The 24273-nt window shown below is 43.0% G+C and overlaps 1 protein-coding gene across 1 annotated transcript in view; it reads right to left on the bottom strand.

Annotated features, from left to right (window-relative positions):
- Nucleotides 1-6685: 6685 nt before the first annotated feature.
- APOB (apolipoprotein B) overlaps nt 6686-24273 on the bottom strand; it is a 39370-nt gene continuing 21782 nt past the window's right edge. Inside the window, exons 21-29 of the mRNA XM_027113739.1 lie at nt 22215-22425; nt 21477-21652; nt 21163-21350; nt 20548-20693; nt 18387-18760; nt 10312-17871; nt 9817-9931; nt 9532-9718; nt 6686-8626 (exon numbers count right to left, since the gene is read on the bottom strand). Coding sequence (XP_026969540.1) covers nt 6986-8626; nt 9532-9718; nt 9817-9931; nt 10312-17871; nt 18387-18760; nt 20548-20693; nt 21163-21350; nt 21477-21652; nt 22215-22425 — 10598 coding nt within the window. The 3' untranslated portion in view covers nt 6686-6985. The remainder of the gene's footprint in view (nt 8627-9531; nt 9719-9816; nt 9932-10311; nt 17872-18386; nt 18761-20547; nt 20694-21162; nt 21351-21476; nt 21653-22214; nt 22426-24273) is intronic.

Here is a 24273-nt window from a genome sequence, read left to right as displayed (position 1 = left end):
GGTCCATCCATGTTGCTGCAAATGGCATTATTTCATTCCTTTTTATGGCTGAGTAATATTCCATTGTATATATATATATACATATATATATAGTATATATAAATATATATATACATTGTACATTGTGTGTGTGTGTGTGTGTATATATATATATATACATACCACATTTTCTTTATCTGTTCATCTGTCAATGGACTTTTAAGTTGTTTCCATGTCTTAGCTATTGTATATAGTGCTGCTGTGAACACAGAAGTGCATGTATCTTTTTGAATTATATTCTGGATATATGCCCAGGAGTGGGATTGCTGGATCATATGGTAACTCTGTTTTTAGTTTTTTGAAACTAAACTCCATACTGTTCTCCATAGTGGCTGCACCAATTTACATGGCAAACCAACAGTGTAGGAGGGTTCCCTTTTCTCCACACCCTCTCCAGCATTTGTTATTTGTAGACTTTTTAATGATGGCCATTCTGACCGGTGCGAGGTGTAGCTCGTTGTGGTTTTGCTTTGCTTTTCTCTAATAATTAGCGATGTTGAGCATCTTTTCATGTGCCTACTGGCCACCTTTATGTAAGAGCCATTTTTTGCTGAGGCTTGAAGGATTTTCCTAGGGAGAATTAAAAAGGATCAGTCATGGAGATAAGAAATAAAGTTTAGATAGTGAAGAGGACCAAGACTAATTCACTTTATCTGGAGTGCATGACTTTTGTGTTCCCATTTCGCAGATGTAGAAACTGAGGACTGAGAGGCAGAGTGACTCTCCCAGGACCCCACAACTAGTTTCCCTCTCTCCCTCCCTGCCCCCACTGTCCCCTGGGACCCTAGGGTTCCTGTGAGTCCTTCCCATCTGGGCCTCCCCCAGCCTCCCACTGCAGAGCCTTGTGCATTTCTGTGTCCTGAATGCTTAGGACAGTGCCTGGCCTAGGGAAGGGGCTTAATGAACAGCTGCTGAAGATATGAAATAATTTTCTTTTCAAAGAGGAGTTTGTCCATCCAAAAATCCCAGGTTGATGCCATAAAGAAAGGGAACCACAAATTAAATTAAGTACTTAATATTTGTCAGGCCCTTGCAGGTTTTCTTTTCTCTCTTTACATTTTTGAATAAAGTAAAAAATAATAATATATTTAAATTAATTAATAACATAATAAATGCCCCCAAACTCATCCAGCATGAGAGTGAAAGCATGACATAACTCACACCTACCTTTGTGTCCTCACCCATTGTGACAGTTAATTTTATGTGTCACCTTGACTGAGCCAAGGGATACCCAGTAGCTGGTAAACATTATTTCTGGGTGTGTCTGTAAGGTCGCTTCCAGAAGAGATTAGCCCTTGAATTGGTAGACTGAGTAAAACAGATAGCAGTCACAATACTGGTGAGCACCAACCAATCTGTTGAGGCCTGGATAGAACAAAAGGCAGAGGAAGGGTGAATTTGCTCTTTCCTGAGCTGGGATGTCCATCTCCTCCTGCTCTCGGACATTACTGCTCCTGGTTCTTGGGCCTTTGGACTCTGACCAGGGCTCACACAATTGGCCCCCAGATTCTCAGGCCTTCAAACCCAGACACTGCTGGCTTGCCTGGTTCTCCAGGTTGCAGATGGTAGATCATGGGACTTCTTGGCCTCCATTTTCTAGACAATTCCTATAATAAATTTCCTGTTAAATCTGTTTCTGTGTGTGTGTGTGTGTGTGTGTGTGTGTATATACACACACACACATATATATATACATATATATGTGTATATACACACACACACACACACACACACACACACACACTATTAATTCTGTTTCTCTGGAGAAGTCTGACTAATACACCCATCCTTTCCCCTGTCTCTCTCCACCATATGTAACCTATTTTGAATCTTGAGTCTACCATTCCTTTCCTTTAAAACTATAATTCCAGAAAATAAATTGTTTGGTTTTAGTTGATTTTAACTTTATTAAAAGGGTATCATGTTGTGTTTAGTCTTCTGGGACTTACCTTCTTGCTCCATTTATGTTGGTAAAATTCCTCTACATGGTTGTGTGTAATTGTAATTATACTTCATTCGCTTTAACTTCTGTCAATACGATACATTCAATTAATCCACTTTCTGTGTGCCAGGTACTTCAGATACATTATTTCCTTTCACCTTCATTACAAGCCTATAATGTAAGAGGGAACCACCCTCTATTCCTGCTCAGAGTGCTTCAACCTGTTCTTTCATTATTCCCATTTGAAAGGTGAAACTAGAAAACTCAAGTAACTTTCCTGAGGTTATATAACTCAGGAATGGTGAAGCCTGAATTTGGCTCCAGAGCTTAGCCTTCTTTTGAGAAGAGGGAAGTAGTGCTGCCCCAGCTCAGCAGAATTACAGGCAGGACTCCGCCATCTTTCTACTGTTCTCTCCGTGAACTTCCCAGGCATCATGTAATTCCAGGAGTGTTCTAATGACCTCAGCTCCCATCCATCTAGCCCAGCCCAGGTACAAGGCTCCTGGAGCTGTCCTGGACCTCACTGCTCTATAGGGGCCTAGGTGCCGGTCTGAGTGGGACCTGCTTGATGGAAGGGAAGAGAAGGAGTGGAGAGTCCACCTGAGGGGCCAGGGAGAACTGGGGAGCTGGGCTGCTGACTGAACTGCCCTTTCCTCAGGCTACTCTGTAGCTTACAGTCTGAACTGTGGATGCCTCTGCTCTCTGTGTGGTACTCATGCTGCACAGCTATGGCCCAGACACAGCTTAGAAGCAAGGGTGGGGACACAGGTCTACAGCTCACGGACCAGGCTACCTCCAAGGCCTGCGTTGTGTCTCTCACTTAAAACTGGGCCTCGGTGGTGCCAGTGGAGGGGTAAAGTTGACACAAAGGTCAGAGCTCAGTGCCTAGTGCCTGGGTATCACTGACCCAAAGCACTGCTCAGACTCGGAGGAGGCGTGAGCCAGTCTGTACAGGAGAAGGGCAGGGCCCTCTCCTCCTAGAAACGTGTGTACCTCCTACTCCACCAGCTTTTACGAGGCCCTGGAATGTTATTTGTTAGTGACCACCCAACCATCGCACCAACAAATGGAGTGCTTGAAGGGAGTGCAGCTGACCTCTTAATGTGAAACAGCAAGACAAGGAGATGAGCTAAGAGGTAGGGTCTGTTTCTGCACATTTATCTCTGGTTATTAGACACTTTTAGAGGGAACATCTGTTTGTCCACTCTGGCTCCCATGTTACAGGCCCCATTTGAGGGCCAGCTTGGCCCCTTCTCTGACTGAATGGGGACTAAGTCATAAATTAGAGCCAGAAGAGGGACCTAGAATGAGAAGTCAGAGGGGGTTTTGCTCATCTCACCAATAAAGTGCAATTGGGTTCCCCAACTGACCAGCCGCCAGGTGAAAAGCAAAGAGAACTGAGGGGGCTCCAAATGCACCTGGTGGTGCCCACTCTCAGTGGACCCAACGATCACAAGGTTTCTTCTGGGGACAGCACCACTAGTCCAAGGCAGGACCTGGGAGTCAAACCAAAGCACACAGCTTGATCACGCTTCCAGAGTTCCAGGGACCTGGGCTGGGCGCCATTATCTTATTTCTCCTTTGGTTTTAAACTTTGGATATTTGTTTTACGGGAGGAATAGCTGTGTTTATAGTAGTGCTTTCCGAATCATCTCACAGTGTGTTCTCAGGACACATACATGTTGGCTCACTCTCAGGTCAATAGGCCAATTAATTGTACAAGAGGACACACTTTGTTTTCGTGTTATGTTTCTAAAGGTACGTATAAAGACATAAAATCAATGCAATTGGTTAACATTCCCCTTAGTCCCCATTCCTTTGGATGTTGTTTCTCTAGCCCACATTTCCAATTTAATATTGGAGATACTTCTGCTTGGACATACCACTGCGACTTGAAACTTACCATGCGATCCCACACTCCCTTTCCAGCTGTCACTGATCATCTGTGAGTCCATGCCTTACATTAATAGTCTACCCTCAACACGTTTCTCCTATTTCTAGTGATGCCCCATAGGTCTTCAAGTTACGCAGTTTCAAAATTTCGTAACTCTGAAGTCTGCTTTAGTCGTTCTTCCTTGTTTTCAGGTCACTCCAGCAACCCCTCCAATTTTTGGTTCCAGTGAGTTTCCAAGGCAGCTCAGTTCTAATAGCTTTTGTACCCATCCCTTCTGTCCTAAACAGTCAGCCCCCTGGCTCTGTCTTATGTCCTCATGATGCTTCTTGTATCCAACTGGTCCTCACCATCTGCAGCACCTATGACTTGGCTCAGATGCTCAGCATCTTTTACTTGGACCTTGGAACAGCCTCATACCCAGATTCATCTCATTACAATTCATCCTGCAAGAGCTGCCATTATCAGTTTTCTTAAGTCACAACCCATAACACCCTCCTGTTCAAATACTTTCATTGGATGTCCTCTCCAGCCAAGAGAGTACCACCTTTCATTCCAGCTTTCAAGACCTCTGCTGCCTTTCCAATCCTGTCTCCCCTTGACTTTTCTGTGCTTTGGCCACCTTCAAACACACCCATCTATCTTTATTTGCTATTTTCTTCTTCTAGAATGTCATTTCTCCCTTATCTCTTATTAAAGTCTATGTAACTTCAAGATCCATTTCAATGGTCTCCATGAAAACTTCTTGATTCTTATCCTTTCCTGTTATAAAGCCTTCATAGTACTTTGTTTATACCCATCACGCGACAACACATTCCACCTTTGATAAACAGATGGACAGACAGACATCCAAGAACTGTGTCTTGCTGATTTTTGTCTCCTCTGTAGAGCTTTTGTGCTTAGCACATAGAAGCATTTAATAAATGTTCACTAAACTGGCCAGTTCTCCTTGTCTCCATTCTCTCTCCTTGCCATAAACTTGTTTAAATAATCATCTAATAATAATAACACTTCGTTTCCACACAACATTAAAGGTTACAAAATGCTTTCACATTATTATTTCAACTGATTTTCATGGGACAGCCTTTCAAGGCAGGTAGGATAGATATTATCCTCATTTTGTAGATAAGAAAACTGAAGCTCACAGAGGGGAAATAACATGCTCAAAGCTCCAAACAAGTAAGGAATGTAGCCACTAACTGATCCCAGAGAAGTATCCTGATATGTAGTGGAAGACCAAGGTAGAGGACAAGCAAAGTCCAAGCCCTGCCAAAGATCCCTTCTTCCAACTTTATTGAGCATGATAAAGATACTCTAAGCCAGCCAGGGGCACCTCGTATAAGGGATACCAGTCAGGGAACTGAACAGGTGGCACTGTGTGATTCTATGATCATTTTGAATTTGTGTCTATTTTTTCCTCCTCTCATGCCCCAGACACAGATATGGCCACGTGAGCACCAGGAAGTTTGGACTCCTCCTTTCCCTCCAAATTAAGCCATAATCCCAGGCCTCCTTTCAGTTTGAACACTCAGTAGATCCTTGCTGCTCACAGCTCATCAGGGAAAGTCTCAGAGTTATGTCTGGAACCGCTCACATGCTGCTGTGGGACCTGGGCCTAATTTCTCCCCTTATCTCGCGCTTGGAACTGACCCCTTATCTACCCTCTCATTCATTCACTCAACTGTCCATCCATCTACCCATCCACTCATCCATCCATCCATCCATCTATTGATTCATTAGCCAAAAGACTTTCTTTGAGCACCAGATCCATACATGTTCCACCTCCCTATGACTCTTTCTGGCTCCTCGGTTCTAGACAGGAGAATCCTGCTAAGGTACCAAGAGGCTATGTGTTTTCTTTTCCAGGTAATGCTTGTGCATTTTAAGAGTGGCCTTTACCAAGGGAATCTGAAGGCTTTATGAAAGAATGCTGCAGCTTGAAGGTATCTGGGGATAAAAAGGGCCTTTTCCAAACAGGTCTCATGTAGGACTTGGGGTGGTCTCCAATTTCCTATTCCCCAAAGGTCACACCCTTCCTTTGTCCTCCAGTGCCGCTGAAATGCAAGTTATCGCTGACCTTCCCAATGACATGAGGGACAGCTGGGCTGCACGGCTTCTCTGCAGCCTTCCCTCACCAGAGCTTATCCTGGATGCTCTGACTGGATGTTGCCAGTGTTTAAAATCAGAGTTTGAGGTGAGTGGATGTAGTAGGGGAAACGCTTGGGTTTTGATTACACTTAGGATTACTGGATATTAAGTTTGGAGAAATAAAGAAATTCAAGAGCATTAATGTATGCTTGGTCCCAGAAATGTTAGGAACCCATGTCCCAAGTCTCCTCTCCCACCCTTACTTCCTCTGCCACGAATGGATCCTGGCCGAGCTGCAGGGAGCCTTCTGGGATCCCTACTGCCATGAAGCCCTTGCCGTTACGATTTCTTTCTTAGCCACTCCTTTTCCACTGCTGGCAGGTGAGTCAAATAAAGGGCCTGATGGTTTATCTCAGAGCCTAGCAGAGAGCCTTACCTGGCAAAAGCAGACTGGTTGGTGAGGAAGGTTGTGTGGCACATACTGAGATGCTCCTGTGGGTCAAATTATGTGAAAGCCTTTGCAAATAGTTGTTCATTCTCACTTGGCAAATACAGTCTCTGAGATCAGTTACTTTCTTCAAGGTGGCAGAGTGTTTCCCTCCCTAAATTCTCCTTTTCCCCTATCACTCAAAACAGTGTGTGTTCTAGAGGTTTTGAAATGCCAGACATTTGAATAAATTACCTCATTTCTCTATCTTTCAATATGAATGAGTCACATTGAGTGGTATGAGACACAGTAAAGAATTTATTTATTTGTTCTCGCTCTCCCAAAGTTTAGCAAAATAACTCAGATCCTGGTTTTCTTTAACTTGCAAAAAATGTCATTTCCCAGAGTTCAGAGACCCTCAGAGATCTGATGCCAGCTTCGATGCAGGTCCAGTTCATATGTGTTTCTGCTTGTAGTCAGCTCCGTGCTACAGGGCTGGCTGGTGGATGATTATATTAATACATACAGTTTGAATTTTTTCCCTGCTATGTGGAAGTTTAATTGGAGCAGAAGAATAAATGAGAATTGCTATAAAAAATTAGAAGGTGATAGTAAACTCTCCTGGAGCAACCTTTATGTAGGGGCTCACGCCATTGACTGTGGCCAATTGTAGCTCCTTCAGTAACTCCATGATATATCTCAGAAACATGTGGTAGTTTTGAATGGACAGGTCAATCAATCTTTTGGACTCAGCAATGAATTTTTCGTAGTAATCAGAGAGTTGGTCTGCAAAATCCTGTAGTTTATATGTGAACTGCTGGCGGTAATCAGAGATGATTTCCTTCACTGCAACAGCCCAGCTTTTAATTATTTCCTGAGCACTGGTAGAAAGCTCTGCAATCTTCTCTTTCCCTTTTCCATCTGCGTCGGCAAGGATGCTCAGATATTCCTGGAAATCTTTCTGCACCAGTTGCTCAACCTGACTTGAGAGTTGGGAAGCAAAGCCAGCAGCACTGACAGTGTATTTGGAATGGAAGTCCTTAAGGACATCTACTAGGTTCTTGATCAGGTTGATGAACTTTTCTTCAAGTTCATAATATTTCACTGTCCAGCCAACCATACTTGGATCAAAATATTCTTTGCGAAGAGCCTGCACATACTGATGGAGCTGCTGTAACTCTTGAGAGGCTTCCTGAAGTTTGTTTTGAACAAGCTCATTAAACTCACCAAAGTTAGGACCTAGGTTTTCTTTCAGGAGTCTAAAAACAAATGAAATGAATGTGTCGAAGGTTATGCTGATGTCGTGTTGGATATCATTAATGAGATCAGTAAATTTCTTCTCCTTCAAGCGTTTAAGATCTTCTTCTATCTCTTGGAAAATGCTTTGTAGAAACCTCTTAAGATTACTTAGCATCTCTGTAGTCTTGACAGACTGGAGGTCACTAAGTGCCTTTTGGATCTCTTGTGATAAAGATTTCAACAGTTTTCCATACTCCGAGCCTATACCTATTAGTTGATAGTACACTGAATCAAAGGGAAATTTATTCTTTAGGTCCTTGATTAATTCAGATTTCTCCATCAGGTCTTGGAAATAGGAAAACAGTATTTCTAACCCACTATGGATCTTTGATTGTACCTGGGACAGTAGCTTACCTACTTTCTTCAGGACCATAGTGTAGAGTTCGTCTTCAGTGTAGTTCCCGGCTCTTCCTGGGAGCTGGAATCTGGTGGACTTCAGGAAATCAATGAACGAGTCAATCACACGGTTGACTGTCACATTGTATTCCTGAGTAACTCCTATTAAGCTGTCAAACACCTTCTTCTGGAGTCTCTGGAAACCACTGTGGTCCTCCTGAGCCAACAGTTCCTGGTACAGACTCTTGGCCGTGTCCTTCCACTGCTGGTAGGTATTAGTGGTGCCTCTGGCTATCCTTCGGAGCCCCACGTCCACCTCATCAATCTGCCTCACGGCCCCTTGATACACCTGCTCAGCGCTGTTCTGCAAACCTCTTCTCAGTTTTAAAGAAGCATCTCTCAGATCGAGTCCCGTGTACTCCTGGTGGTACTTGTTGACATAGTCATAAGAGGCCCCCATGGCCTTGGGCATATTGTCTTTGAGAGAGCTTAGCAATTCAGACACTGCTTCTTCTTCCCAGTTAGCTTTAATCTGAACTTCATCATCCGATTCCGGGGCCCTCATCTCAATTTTGACTATGTTGAGTGTTTTATCTGGAGAGGACTAAAACCAGCAAAAAAGGATGAAAAGAACATGTTTTCAATTATCTTGATTTCACATAATATACTACACTAAAACTTCATTAGCAGTTAAAAGTAAAGATCAGAGGATCTTTCATATTCTGATGGGGATTTATCTTTCATATGTCAGTTCATGTGTTTGTCTTACGGTTAAACAAATACACTCTTGTTAAGTCCTCTTTAACACATGCCCCAGAAAGGACAAAATTATGTAAGGCATTTACACAGTAACATTTAACATTCAGGCCTTTCTAGGCCTGAAGATCAGAAGAGGACGAGGAGGAAAAGAATGGGGAGAAAAACACAGGGAAAGACTAATTCAGAGAAAGGAGAAGTAACAAAAAAGAAAAAAGTCCAGGGCCCACCGAGCAGAGACCTAGAAGCCCAATATCAGGGGCCATCCATCCTCTAAGCCTGTGATGAACTTTAGTGACAGAACCCGATTATTTTCTCTCCTCTACTGATGGCATCTTTGATTGGGCCCTGGCAGAGCTTGTAAAGTACGTGAGAGAAACCTGGCATATCTAACAATCCTACTGTGGGGAAGAATTTTGAAGCCTCGAATACTCCAAGAAGCCCCAGTCTGAAAAATGTACTCAGCATATGGCAGAGTTTTTCCACGATTTAGGTGATGAGGCAAAACTCATCTTTCTAGAACTGCCCAAATGTAATAAAATAATAGTGGTAACATGAGGTCATGTGTGCATCAAATACAATCAATAAAAGACTCCTAATACGTTCTGGAGAACAGCTCCTCAGAAGAGAAGTTCAACCTGCTCATTGCTTGTGTTTCACCTAGTTTGGGAAAGCCCCTAGGTAATACTTTGTATTACCTGCCCATATTCTCTGTTTGCTCTTGGGGTGTGTAACCCACTAGATGGGACTCACCTGAGGGCGGTAGTAGAGGTTCCATCTCAATAAGGTATCGTTAATGTTCTTCACGTCGATGACCACAGTGCCTATGGCTGGGGAGGCTACTGAGGAGGATTGGTGGTTCTCGCTTTCCTGGTAGCGCAGACGGACATCAGTTAATGTCGGGCTGGTGATGTTAAGGTCGACCTTTCCATTCCAGTACCTGAAAGCAAAAGAAAGCAGATGGGCTGTCACGAAAGGGATGTGGAGATGGCAAACATCACAATGACTGGAAAAGAGATGAAAATAGAAGTTCCATACCCAAGTCCTTGATATCTGCCAACTTCTTCATACTCTGCACTGAAGTCACGGTGTGCAAATGATCCGTTAGTTTTACAAACTAACATGCCACCTTCAATTTTGTGTGTTGCCACAACTGTATGGGAAAGATTTTATATTTCATTAGATTAGTAACTGCAGGATATAAACATTTTCATTGTGAAAGCAGAGAATTCTATCTTAACTGTCTTATATGTTTGAAACATGCGGTCCTCACTTAAAAAAACAGGAGACCTTTTTAGTCCTAAAATGATTACAGAAAAATCTATTTTCTCTGAACCTATTCTTCAGCAATGTCAGTAGGTTTTCAACAGGATGGTTTTCACATGTGGGGTATACATGTGTCTCCTTCCTGCCTCTTTTCAATTTTGCTATAGAGAGCAATTTTGCTTCGAGTCATATCTAAATACATAGTTATTTATTCACAACTCGCACTGAAGAAATAAAGCGCGTAGGGGAGGCAGGAAATTTCCTTACCGTTTAGGTCATATTCCAGGAACTGAATGGTGGAGCTGCATGTGGAATCCAGGAATGTTTCAATGTGATCTTCTTTATTTTTCAAACCAGCACTCCAAGTGGCATTATACAAGGGAGAGGCCACCTCGAAACGTGCAGTCAGTGTTCCAAAGGAAGGAATGAAAATTCCAGCAGGTACAGAGAACTTCATGGAAGGAATCTCAATAGTCTGCTCAGGCATGGTGACTGTTGGCAACTCGAAGTCTGCAGTGTTGCTGGCCACCACATTTAGATCCAAAACAGCACTGCCAACTGAAATACTTTTTGGAACGGTGAAGTGGGACACAGTTAACTGAGATGCAGGCACAGTTATCTCAAAAAAGGGAACTGAGGAGACTTCTGGTTTAGAATACTGTGCTAACACGTCAACTCTGGGGAATTTCACTTCGGGTAGTGTTGGTATGCTGAGGGCAAATGGCAAAGTACTTAGCTTCTTGTAGATTTTTATTTCACTGAAGTCAAGTATGTAGGATGGAACCTGAAGATCTGTAAAGGGGACGTGGAATGTAGGTGTGACATGAACGGAATTTAGGTTATTTAGTTTCAATCCAGGAATAATGAATTTATCAGCCAATTCTTGCACGGGGATAGAAACAGGATAGCCATTGGGGTTTTTGGTATATACAAGGGCAGTTGAAGCACGGAGATACTGTTTCCTATTGTTGGTGGTGGTTACATCCAGCTTTAGGAGGTCCCATATGCTCTTGTCATAAACTGGTAAGACAGCATCTTTGAGGAACCATAGGTACCCTTCTAAGGAGCCTGCCATGTCAAGGCGTGCCTCTTCTTGGCCATTGGAAAGCTGTATGTTGTTCTGGAGAGACCCAGAATGAACCTGGACCTGACTTTTCCAGCTCATTTTCTGGTTCTCAGTGTTAGCATTCAGGGACACTTCCTGGCCAAGGTAATTGATATTAAGGAGGGAATTGGGCTGACGTGCACGGACCTGAACAAGGGCTGATATTTCCCACAGGGAAAGTTCCAGGGTGGCTTTGCTTGTATGCTCTCCAGATGTTAAAAAGAGGCCCCCTAGCTGTAAATGGTTTTTCGTATTTTGTTCCCAGATGGCATATATGCGTTGGAGAGTGGTTTCTCCAGCAAAATTTTCTTTTACTTCAAGGTTCCAGATACCATCTACTTTGGAAGCTCCTAGCAGCTTCACAGAAGATCGAGTACCCTTGGAATTCAAGTAAGTGCTGGCCTCACTGGCAAGAGTTCCTGAATATTCCCTTGAAAGGATAAAAGCCTTGACACCTCCTTTGGTAGATGACTCAATGGAAAAGTAAGAGGTGAGACATTCTAAGCTGAGCTTGTGGTCAAACGCCCCTGTAGCAGTAGTGTACACATGGGGCCAACTGAAATCATACTTCAGTTCAATGGATGAAGAGACAGTAGGTTTTGACTTGGTATTTCCATTAAGTTCTTGCTTGAAATTCATTCTCAAAAGTGGAATTTGGACTCTTGCAGTTGTTGTCATGGATGCATCCATGTTTTTCTTGGTGAAGCTAATAGTATTGTCATGATTGCCCTCCACGAGTTTGTTACTCAGAGACAAAGCTGTGGCTAACTTCAACCCTCTTTTCCTTGTCAAACTTGAGGTGCCCTCTAATTTGTACTGCAGTGCATCAATGACAGAAGAAGAGGAAGTAAGAAAATGAGCCACAATATCTGATTGGTTATAAAGACCAACATTGGTATTCAGTGTGATGACACTTGATTTAAAGGAAAAATCATAGGTAATATTGCCCATGGCTGGAATTAGAATTTTGTTTGTGGTACTCAATACCTTGAACTCTGGAAGAGAAAGCTCAAGAAGATTCCTAGGGACATGAAGGGTTGGCAGCTCTAGGAATGGCGGGACTAATGTGTATGAGGGCACGTAGGTGCCAGAACCTGGGATGGTGATGCTGGGGGTACTGATCTCTTTGGGGATCACATACCCGAATGTCAACATCTTCACTGTGAATGGAGACACTTCAATGTTGGTAACTGGAATAGTGTATCCAGGAATTTTATAGAACCTGGGTTGCTGGTTGAGGGATTTTTCAACCTTGTACTTATCAAATGTAATTTTTGCTTCATTGTAGGATTTGATAAAAAAATCTAATGCCTTGTTTCTGACTGTCTCGAAATGCCTGTTGAAGGAATTGATGTTACGATTGATAAATGCATAAAATCCAGCCAGAGGAACTGGGATGGAATGCTTGTCTTTGTTTTTCTTATACTGAGCCTTTACACTTAAATCGAATGATTGCTTTGTTGTTTTCAAGAATTCCTTCAAGCCTGTCTTTTCCCATAAGGAGATATCTTTCACCTGGGGTGTTGTGAGGTTTGTATAAGGTAGAGTCATTTCAGGGATTGTTAAAGGAATGTTTAAAAAATCCAGGTTGGCTTCTCCATTTATCCCTATGTGGGCCTCGATGCTTTTCTCATTGTTTCCAGCAGAGAAATTCTGATTGTACTTATACTGATTGAACCTGGCACTTGATTGCCAACTTGCTTGCTGGGCACCAGGACTCAGAAACAGTGCATAATTATTCAAAAAGTCTATCTTCCCCGTCAATTTTAATGGAAAACTAACTCTCAAGTTCCCTTCATTGTTTGTGGATGCGGTAAGCGCATGTGGCTGTGCTGAAAAGAAAAGAGAATTTTTCAGAGTTCCAATAACCTTTCCATTTAAACGCGCATCATGGTTGCCAGTTACCTCTGCCTTCCCTTCTCTAAGCAGCGCCATACCTTTAGCAGTTAGAACACTGCGGCCCAAGTACTGGCATTCAGCTTGTGACTGGATTTCAAATTTAGAAAAGTTGAGGAAGCGAGATTCATAAACTATATTTTGGTTTACTCTTAGGTGTTTGCTGTTGATCTTATTAGATAATCCAAAGGACGTGATGGGGCCTTCCACAGTAAAGTTACTTTGGGATTCCTGTGTTCCCTCATCTGAGAATTTGTGGCAGGCCAATTTCCAGGACCCTGTTCCAGAAGAAGTCCATGCTAGGTGTCCAGCTTCCAACAGGGTCTTGATTTCACTGCGCAGGTCAGCCTGGCTGGAGAAGTCCAGTTTGGGGATGTTCAATTTGTGGAAGTACTTTGTGTCGCTGTCCAGGGTAAGCTGATGATTTATCTTGACAAGCACACCGTTACTAAGCTCCAGTGTATTTTTTTCTGTGTGTAAACCTGCCACTGTGTTTGATTTTCCCTCAATAGCATTTCCAACAAATAGCACTTCACTCTCATGCTCCATTTTCAGGTACTTGCTGGAGAACCTCATAGATTCCTTCAGAACCAGTGGATTAATCTTAGGGTCTGAGAGTTGTGCGTTTGCTTGAAAATCAAAATTGAGAACTTCTAATTTGGATTCTCCTTTGGCAGTGACAGAAGCCTCAATCTCTGCCTGGTTTGCTGAAGCAGTTACATTCTGAATGTCAGCATTTGCATCTAGTATGAGAAGGGGAGATTGGATTTTCAAAGTGCCATATAGCTTGCCAAAAGTTGGTACTTCAGTTGTGTGTGAGATGTGGGGAAGCTGGAATTCTGGTATGTGAAGGTCAGAAACTTGAAAATCTGTAACATTGAGATGTGGGATGACAAATTCTGGAATTGTGATTTCTGGTAAATGGAAGTCTGGCACAGGGATTCTAGCAAGAACCGTGTCCACCCCGCTCAGATCCCTCAGGTACACTTCTGGGACTGGCCACTGCAGCTCACTGTTCAGCATTTGGTCAATGGTTCTGATGATCTTTGTTTTTATTTCTACCAAGTCAACTGTAAAGGAAGGGATGTGGAAGGTATTGAGGACAGTAAATTCTGGCGTGGAAAACCTGGATGGGATTTTTATATCTTTCAACTTTTTGAAGTTGATCTGAACGGATGGAATCTTCAGATCTGTCAGGGGGACAATGAAGTCAGGAGTCTGATATGTAGCCTCCTGAAGGGCACGGAGACTGACTTCAAAGGCAGGTATGGTCCCAAAGGTGGTCTGGATTTTGGGAACAGTGAACCCTTGTTCTACTAATGTTTTCAGGTTTTTGGCCCAGTCTTGGAGAGAATACTGTTCTGCAAAGTCAGTAAGGTTCTTAGCAGCAAGATTCCACCAATCAGAAATGTAGGTGACAAGTGTGCTGTAAACCTGGCCAACTAGGAACAGGTATCGCTGGACTTCCTGCTGCATATCCATTTGATACACTCGGTCTCGTATATCTTCCAGGGTGTCTTGGAATTTGGCTTTCATGTGAACTACAGAAACCCGTAACCAATCAAGGAACCAGGTTACTTTGGTGGCCTTTAGGTTTTCCAGATGGACTGAGACTGTGGCCTTGACGTCCTCTGTGAACAGCTGTAGTGCTTTAGCTTTCTGTGGAAGTCCCAGAGCCCGAATTTCACCATTGATTCTCTGAGTCACCTCACGAATTTTATTATTGGCTTCACCTACAAACTGGTGGTAATCAAATGACCTTAACTTCTTTACCAGCAAGTCAAGGAATCTGTTTATTTCCTCAATGAATTGTTTAAAAGACAATGCTTCAAGCTGCCTGAGAGCATGGTCGGTAAACCCAATCAATTCCTCAATAAGATCTGCCATCTTGACTTGCTGTAGGACACTGCTTAGCTTCTGAACAGTCTCCTGCAGCTTGTATTGGTGGGCCAACTGCACTGACTTATCCATTAAAACCTGGATGTGGTGGTCTATTTTATATGTCTCAATGAACTCATGGACCATGACTCTGAAAGCATTGATTTCCTCAATTACTTCAAAATCTTCAAAAAGATGTGTAACACAGTATTTGACATGCTCAATAATTTCCTTTATTCTTTGAAATGAGATTGTGGTTCTCAACTGATCTAAGAGCACTCTGACATCAACAGCTTCAACCTGTTGTCTGACCTTGTCCGCAAGGTGCTGGATGTCTACATTCTGAATCTGCGCATGGAGCTGCTGCAATTTTTCTTGTATCTGGATTCTGATTTGATACTTAGTATCCATATTTTGAATCCAAGATGCAGTACTACTTCCAATTTTGTTAAAATCAATATTTTCAATAAAAAAACACAGATCACGGATTTCTTTTAGTACAGTTACACGGATATGATAATGTTCATCAAGAGTTTTCAATTTTTCAATGATTCGATCAATAATCTTAGCAATAGCTGCCTTAAAATCATGTAAATCATAATTATCTTTAATATACTGATCAAATTGTATCACATATGTTTGTAGCTGAGATAGTTTTCCATTAAGGTTGATTTTGGCATTGTCTAATACGATCTGCAGATCATTTTCTGTAATTCTGTAATTTTCTGTGAAAGCAGTTAGTTTCTCCTTGGCACTCAAAACTTGTTTCTCCCAGTTGAATGCATTCAGATAATCATTAACTTGCTGTGGGAGTCTGTCCAAGGCTGCTGTGTATTTCCTCATGCGTTCATCAATATTGATGTGTTTCAATTCTTTCTGTATAGCTTCCAGTGCACCTATAACTACCTCTCGAGTCTTCTCAAAATATTCTGGCAGGATTTTAAAGAATGGGAGGTTGATGGTGTGAACCTCTTGGTTCTTATCATATTTTACAGAAGCAACAAGAGTGAATTCTTGGGGCTGGTCAACAGCATCCCTCAGCTCTAAAGCGTCAATTACACTGATGGGCTCACTGAGTAAAAGTGGCACTGTAATAGGGGAGTCCAGCACAGTGAGGTCAGCCAGGGCTCGTCCACTGAGCTCAACACCAACTTTGTCTTTAGTGTTGTAAGCACTGAAGTCCTGGCTGTATTCATTTTGGTTCAACTGGGTCTTGAGTTTCCAGGTGCTTGTCTGCTCGGCCAGAGTGAGCAGGGCACTAATTTTGTGATCAAGAGCAGTCCTGATGCTCCTCCTGGACACGAGATGGTGACTTGTGGATCCTCTGTAATCATGAGAAAAAGTAAAGGCCAGAGGTTCTGCTTTCAACAGGAATTTGCTATACAGCTGCCCAGTGTGTTGTCCCCAGAGAACCAGTTTCCCATTGCCATTTGTATGCGTGTCGACGGTCACTGTAAATGGGGCCACTGCAGAGTGGAAAACATTGTTGAAATGCAGGGAGTCCGAATTGTAGTTTGTACTGATGTCAACGGTTGAAGCGAGCCCAGCGATGTTAGTGTTGAGCCGATGGCTAAACTCTGCCCCCTGCACCTTAGCTACAGTGTCTGCTTTATAACTTGCTGATAAGTCAGCATAAGAAAGAGTGTAGATGTGTTTTAGTTCATTATTTTGGTAGGCTCCTTTTATGGTCCCATCCACACTCAGCTTCAGAGGTTCAAGCCGTAATTTTCCATTGTTGGTCATATCCAGAGCACTGAATTTCAAGTCGTTGTTTAAAGTAGTTACCAGGGAATAGGGCTGTAACTGTAGATTAAAATTTTGCTTATAAAACTTGTCAGAGCTATAAATGTTGTCAAGTTTGGAAGAGAAGTCCAGTGATAACCCTGCAATGTTCAGATTGTTTGTGTAGTCAAGTTTCATTTCAGCGTATGAGCCCATCATGTCATTTGAAAGCTTGAGTCCTTCCTGGTTGATTCTGAAGTTGAAAATGTTTTTGCTGTCGACCCCCAGAATCATGGCCTGATAAGCACTTCCCAGTGACACCTCTGTGAGGGTAGCTCTTCCATCTAGACTGAATTTTGCATGGTGTTCCCGGAAGCGGCCATTTGTTGTTAATTTCAGGGATGCCCCAGAGAGGCCAAGCGCGGCATTGAGTTCATTCTCCAGCATTAGGGGACTATACTTCAAGTTGGTCGTTGCACTGGTAGACATTCCATCTTGGGCAATCCTTAGTGTTGCCTTGTGAGCACCACTATTAATTCTGTCAGTGCCCAAGATGTCAGCATTTAACTCAAGACCACGGGAGTTTAGTGATCCGGAAAGCAGGGTGAAGAACTTCAGTGACTTGTAATCAGCCTGATACTCAGAACGTAGCAATGCACTTTGCTTAGAGAAGGTCAGATCCATCTTGTTCGAAGTGGCAAAGTCCTCATACTTCCCATTGGTGTCAGATTTCAGAGTCATCTCGTAGTTCTCGTACTTCAGGGAAGCGGTATTTTTCATGAGGCCACCTTGCAGATCCAAGGTGGAGGTAACAGAGACTGTTCCATCTTCATATCTTCCTGTTATCTGGTTGGTGCCCTGGAGGTAGGAGGAGTTAAACCTCATGTTGGATTCTCCACTTAGCTGGCCAGTGGTAGGATCCCTCTGATAAGACAGGCCATATACACCTTTAGCGTAGAACGAAGAGGCTCTGAGCTGCCCATCAATCGTGACCTCTTTGACATACAAATGCTGTTTCTTTTTTGAGTCTAAATGGACTGAAGCAGATATCTGTGGTCCCCAGGCACTCGATGCATCAAATGTCAGAAAACCTTTTGAGGCTGGATTGTTTCCAGTTTTCTCCACGTGACTGAATTTGACGTGTGAATCCAGGAATTTGTGGTGTAGAGACCCATCACCCGAAAACGTGAGTGTATTCCTGTGGTCATACGTTGTTTTTGCAGATCCTAGCATAAAAATCAAAACACATTGGTTAAATGAAGTCATGCACTTCCACAACAATTTCTATGTTGAAAGTCTTTCAATAAGGAAGTCCCATTGGTCTTGGTCAGTTGTGCAACAGTCTCCTCCATTTATAACATGAGCACAAAATCTGATAGCAAAAGGCATTCCTCCTGGAGGCCTTCCCTGACCACCACAGACCTTGCTGGGTTCCCTTGTCCTCCACTGTACCTTACACACTATACCCTATCACAGCACCTCTCACACTGAATTCTAATTGCCAGTTTATCTGTTTTCTCTGTTACTGCCTAGTAGAATGCTTGATACATAGGTGTTTAATACATATTTCCGAAGGAAGGAAGGGAGGGAGGAAGGAAGGGAGGAAGGAAAAAGAATAGGGTTCCAAGTAGCAAGAACAATGTCTGCAAGAAAGCCCAAGTTTTTCCCTTCCCAGAGGAGGCTAGCCCATTGGAACCTGCAGCAAATTTGCTCTGTGAACCTCCCCTTGGGCAGGGCTCACCTTGCACATGGTAGGAGAGCAGGTCGACCACGGCGTCTGCCTTCACATGGCACTGAGCCTGGAGGCTCAAGGAGTCTGTGCTGGTGTTGCCGCCAGTATAGGAGGCGGACCAGTTATACAAGTTACTGTAGGTATTTGTGGAGAGGTCTAGAACACCCAAGAGAGGCACCCGCAGTTGATACAACTTGGGGATTGTAAAAGTGGGGACTTGGAACTCTTGAGATGGCAGGTGGAATCCCACAGGCTGGAAGTTGAGGGCTGGTGTCCGAATAGTCTCTAACATCTTTAGATCTTTGGAGGATTTGCCACCAAAAGGCAAAGGGATCTCAATGTTCACACTGTTCTTGTTCAGGGTGTATTTGATCCGACCGTCACTGAAATGAAGAGCAAAGACAACGTCCCCACAGTAAGACAGCAAGCCCTCGAAGTTCTCTGCCACCTGAGCTTCTGAGCGATAGTGCATGTGTCTCATTTCCAATCCTGCACTGCACTGTTCCTCCTGCTGCTCCCAGGGCCTGGTGTCCCTTGGCTTTAACCTCTACCTACAAACACTCACATCTGTTCAAATACCTCCCAAGAGCTGTGTCCTTATTTCTACCATCCCATCTAAGTCACAGTCAATTTCTCTTGTTCTTGTAGTGACACAGTCGCTTCCACCTATCTCAAAGATCTTTTCATAATCTGCTTATATAACTAGCACTTATTTGTTCTGTTGTCAGTGTCTACACAGTGTCTTCCTGTGGGGGGAAGGATTACACCTTATCCAGTTTTTATTTTCTCACTGCACCTAGTCTAATCTAGTACTGCACACGGGATACTTGATACATATCTGCTCAACTGAATTGAGGCATCTTGACATGTGGAAAGAGCACAGGCATGGGCATCAGTAATCTTGAGTTATAACGTTAGTATCAGCAATCAGTGGGAGCTGTGCTAGTGAATTCGCCTTTCTGAGTCTCAGTGATGTTATCTGTGTGGTGAGGATGACCGTACCGTTTCTGCTGATCTCACAGAGCTGGTCTTGGATATGAAATGAGAAAAAATACCTAAAATACCAATCTTTTCAGTACTATGCACATACAATGGACTATTTTGACAACTCACAAGAGGAAAGTAGGATGGCAGAGTGTAAGTGTAGTAAACAAACAACTATTCATTGCATTACTCCGTCAAGGACTGGATGCTGCCTATGCAGATCCCAACATTCATGATGAGATCTCATGCTTGATAAGGCCCCATCCATTTCTAAGGTCCTGTGGTCCTGCCTTTTCAGCACAGCACAGACAAGACTGTTGGTTGGAAACACTAGGAGTGAAGGAAGAGGTTCCTGGGTCCTCTGAAGCTGCCACTTTTTTTCTCTTATCTTCATATTTTGTCCATATGACTGTTTTGGTGGATTTTAGCCCTTTCACACACTTATCTGGCCTATTAAACTTTGCTGCCCAGACACAGACTATGGAAAGGCCCATGTGACACAGGCCACTTGTTTTCTAAACCCTGAAGATAACACAGAGAACAGTCAATCCAGAACAGACTGTAGTCTTTTCAGCTCATGCTCTGAGTTTTAAATTTTCATGACAGAAATCAAAGCATCACATGTATTTCTGTAAGTACAGAAGGGGACCGAGCATTTTCCAATCTGACTTCCCCATAAGGATGATGCTATTTTGCTAAAGTGACATATGCTCTTAGAATGTGCCTTCATTCCATGCCCAATGGCTGTTCTGACCCTGTGAGCTCAACAGCAAGCCTGTAGCCAACAAGTCTGCCAGCCACTCTTGAATTCTTCACGATTATGAGTATATCCTGATCCTGAGCATACGGCGAGTTCACTTACAGTAGAGGAAAAGTGAATGGCTTTCAAATTCAGTTTAAAACTAAGTGAATAAAACATCTTAGGGTGGAAGTACCAGCATCTCCTAATTACTTTCTTAGGTTTTTTTTTTTTTTTTTTCCCCCGACTGGGTTGGCATTCACATTCTGACCTCATATTTAAAAATGCGAAAATGCCACAATGTTTATGTGACAGTTACTAATCTCCTTAAAATGCTTACCTTGTTTCCCTTAAAAATGTAAATTTAAAAGAAGTCTAAATCATGCTAAGTAAAATCTTCCATTTACTTTTCATGGTTCAAGAAATTTTTCTGGTTCCTCTTTTTACCTTTTTAAGAAGAGGTTTTCTGGGATGTGGAAGTCTGGCAATTCCATTTTCTGGAGGTACAACTCTTGTAGGCCACTGAGATGATCTTGTAAATTCTGGGCATAAGGAAGATTCCTCGATGCCTCCTGAAGCCATGTACTTGTTGCCTACAAAATAACAGAAGTTTTAAAAGCAATGGGCATGGATGGGCATCAAACACAATTAACATCAGGTGAGAATTTGTATTTGGCAGCTCGATCATTAAGCAGGACGGTATACTCAAAGTTAAAAAATAAATCGTAAAAATTATGAATTTTGGTTGTCAGTAATTAATCTCTTCCTGTATTTTATAAAAGGAATACGTAGCATAGTCAAACCCCTAGTCAGTGTCCTGAAGCTCCCTGTGATATCTTAGGTAACTCTTCTGCTTAGTAGTATTCATTTGGTATTTAAAAACATAGCCTTGTATAACTGGGTAACTATGCATACGTGAGTGCTTCTTTTTCTCCCCAGGAATTCCCTGGGGGTAGGAAGCATGCCTTATCCATCTCTGGATACTCTTTCACCTAACTCAGAGCTGACTATGTAATTAGCACTTATAACCGTGTATTTATTGACTGGCTGATGTGTACTTACAACTGCTAATTTGGAACCCATGTGCCGGAAAGTCATGTTTGTTTGAGGAACTCTGTGATCCAGGAGACTACTGGCGTACATATGCAAACTTTTAGGATAATCAGAGAGATCCACAGGGAAACTGGAAGCTGCTTTTCTGGTATCCACGTTGGTGCCTGTGTTCCATTCAAATTCAATCTTCTCTTCATCTGAAAACACACACATGAAATAGTTGTCAGTAGTGCCAGGTCAGCTCCCACCTGTGGCTGTCAACACACACTGCCGTCCAGTACACCGTGCTCTTGGAAGTGCTCACGTGGGGAAGACGTGCTTACCGTAATGCCATGCCACCTTCTTGGAAACTGTTGAGCCGTAAGCTGTAGCAGATGAGTCCATCTGCAGGAGCAGTTTTGAGGGAGACCACTGGGTGAGGATCTCACTTCTGGCTTCTGCTTGCAAACGGGGTATGGAGATAACACCTTTGATTTTGCCTTCTTCCTTCCTGTCATAACTATTGAAAAAGAAAACGTTGACATCAGTGACTCCATTCACTCCAAAGAGATAGGCAGGGTTCAATGCAAGTTCCACTTGTGGCGATGAAAACAAGATACGTGAATGGCTCAGAGAAATGACCAGAGATTGAACTCCTTAACTTCTAAAGCTAACTCACTACAAATTCAGGACACTCCAGGGAGGTATGGGAGAGAGAAGGTTTTCGAAAACTGTTTGAATCCTGCTCTACCATTTACTAGCTCTACTGCCTTGGCTGAATTATTTAACCCCTCCGAGCTACCATTTCCTTATCTATAAAACAGGGAAACTCATACCTATCTGCAGTTTATTATGAGGGCTGAGATAATTTCTTTAAAGTACCCAGTATAGTGCCTGATGAATAGTACCCAATGAACGGTAGGCAGATCCAACTGGACACATGCAGAGGGTCACAGTGTTGAGGGCTCTGTCTGCCCCTTAAAGTGCAGACCCCTTGGTCAGCTTTCAAGCTGAAAAGGAAGAAAGGAAAGAGCCACGAAGGCCCACAGCTCAGGTCAGACCCCGCCTGGAGCCTTCCTTACCTCATATGGCCGGTGAGGGTGACCTCAGTGATTTTCTTATTCTGAATGTCAAGGGTGAGCTTGTAAGACTTTTCTTCCTCAGCAGATTCATCATGAACTCTGAGGACTGTCCCAAGGTCAACATCAAAATCTGGAATCTGGATTTCACTGGACAAAGTCTTACTCTGCCGGTTATATGTGAACATCATAGTAGCCTCGGTCTGCTTCACACCTGGAAGAGTGTACAAGAGAATCAAGATGTCTATTCAGAAGATATGTTTAGGAAGGAAAGAGAGAGAAAAAGGCAGAGAAACCTCAAGTACTTAATGTGCTCAAATGAGGACACAGTTCAGGATTTTACCTTAAATTTTTTACTCAGTGGTACTTGCACATTCGTTCAATCTGTAAGTATTTACTGATTGCTTATCGCGTGCTAGGCACTGCTCTTGGCACTGGAAGCCCCTGCCCTCATGGAACTGACATTCTAATGGGAGGGGTACAGACAGTAAGCAAGTACATTATTTATGTCAGGTGGCAATACATGTTTGTTAAGAAGAAAAGTAAAACCGGATAAGGTGATAAAGGAGAGAAAGGGATAGAACAGGTGCTATTTCACGTGTGGTGGTCAGAGAAGTTCTGACAAGAGGATATGTGGGCAGAGACCTGAATGAAGAGAGAGGCTGAGCTGCGCTGCATTCTGCAGGGAGAGCCTTCCAGGCAGAGGGAATCAGAAAGGCAAACGTTCGGATACGAGAAAAACTCAGTGTGTTCAGGGACCAGTAAGGGCTCGGGGTCCTTCTGTGCCAGGCACACGTGACATCTCTGTATGATCGTCTGCCTACGACACCCTTCCTGGTTCGCTGCCACCCTGCCCTGCCTTCCCCTCTCCCCGGCTCCTCCTTTCTTTGCCACAAGATTTCCAGGCTTCCTTGAATTCACAGGTCAATACCCATTTTACATCTCTTGTAAAATCGTTACTTGACACTTTTTTTCAGTACGTGCCCCCCCCTTTCCTGCGGGTTTTGTTTTCCTTGTTGAATTTTGTGACATATTATTCCTACATAAAAAATCTTCCAAAGTGAACATTTAAAACCTGTGCCCCCATCTCAGGATGTGGCAGCCCTGTTCTTCAGCTGTTCAGGCCAAAAACTTCGAGTCGTCCTGATTGCCTTTTTTCTCTCACCCTGAACACCTACTGTATCAGCAGATCGTTGTCTGCCCAGTCTTTAAAACATGGCCGAGTCCAACCGCCTTTGCCATCACCACTCCAACCCAAAGCACCACTGTCTCTGGCCTGGATTACTCTGATGGCCTACATACTAGTTTCTCTGCTCTTGTCCCCCTCAAGTCTTTCTTCAACATAAACATAAATCAAACAGTAGCTTCTTCAAAAATAAACAAATAGGACATAATCAAACTTATAACCACAGCAAAGGAAACCATGAACAAAATGGAAAGACAACCTACAGACTGGGAGAAAATATTTGCAAACGATGCGGCCAACAACGGCTTAATTAATTTCCAAACATACAAACAGCTTTATATGGCTCAATATCAAAAAAAACAACCCAATCAAAAGATGGGCAGAAGAACTAAACAGACATACAGATGGCAAACAAGCACGTGAAAAGATGCTCAGCACTGCTAATTATTAGAGAAACACGAATCAAAACTACAATGAGGTATCGGACCTCACACCAGTCAGAATGGCCGTGATCAAAAAGTCTAAAAGTAACAAATGCTGGAGAGGGTGTGGAGAAAAGGGAACCCTCCTGCACTGTTGGTGGGAATGGAAATTGGTGCAGCCACTATGGAGAACAGTATGGAGGTTTCCTAAAAAACTAAAAAGAGACTTACCATACGATGTAGCAATCCCACTACTGGGCATATATCCAAATTAGACAAAAACTCTAATTTGAAAAGATACATGAACCCTAATGTTCACAGCAACACTATCTGTAATAGTCAAGACATGGAAGAAACGTTAAGTGTCCATCAACAGATGAATGGGTAAAGAAGACCTGGTATATACATACAACGAAATACTACTCAGCCATAAAAAAGAATGAAACACTGCTAT

This window comes from Aethalodelphis obliquidens, unplaced genomic scaffold, assembly GCF_003676395.1.
Source record: "Aethalodelphis obliquidens isolate GAN/ISIS:26980383/991018 unplaced genomic scaffold, ASM367639v1 scaffold12, whole genome shotgun sequence".
Lineage (NCBI taxonomy): Eukaryota > Metazoa > Chordata > Mammalia > Artiodactyla > Delphinidae > Aethalodelphis > Aethalodelphis obliquidens.
The sequence above is the reverse complement of the archived record's forward strand: the minus strand, read 5'-3'. Positions and strand labels throughout refer to the sequence as shown.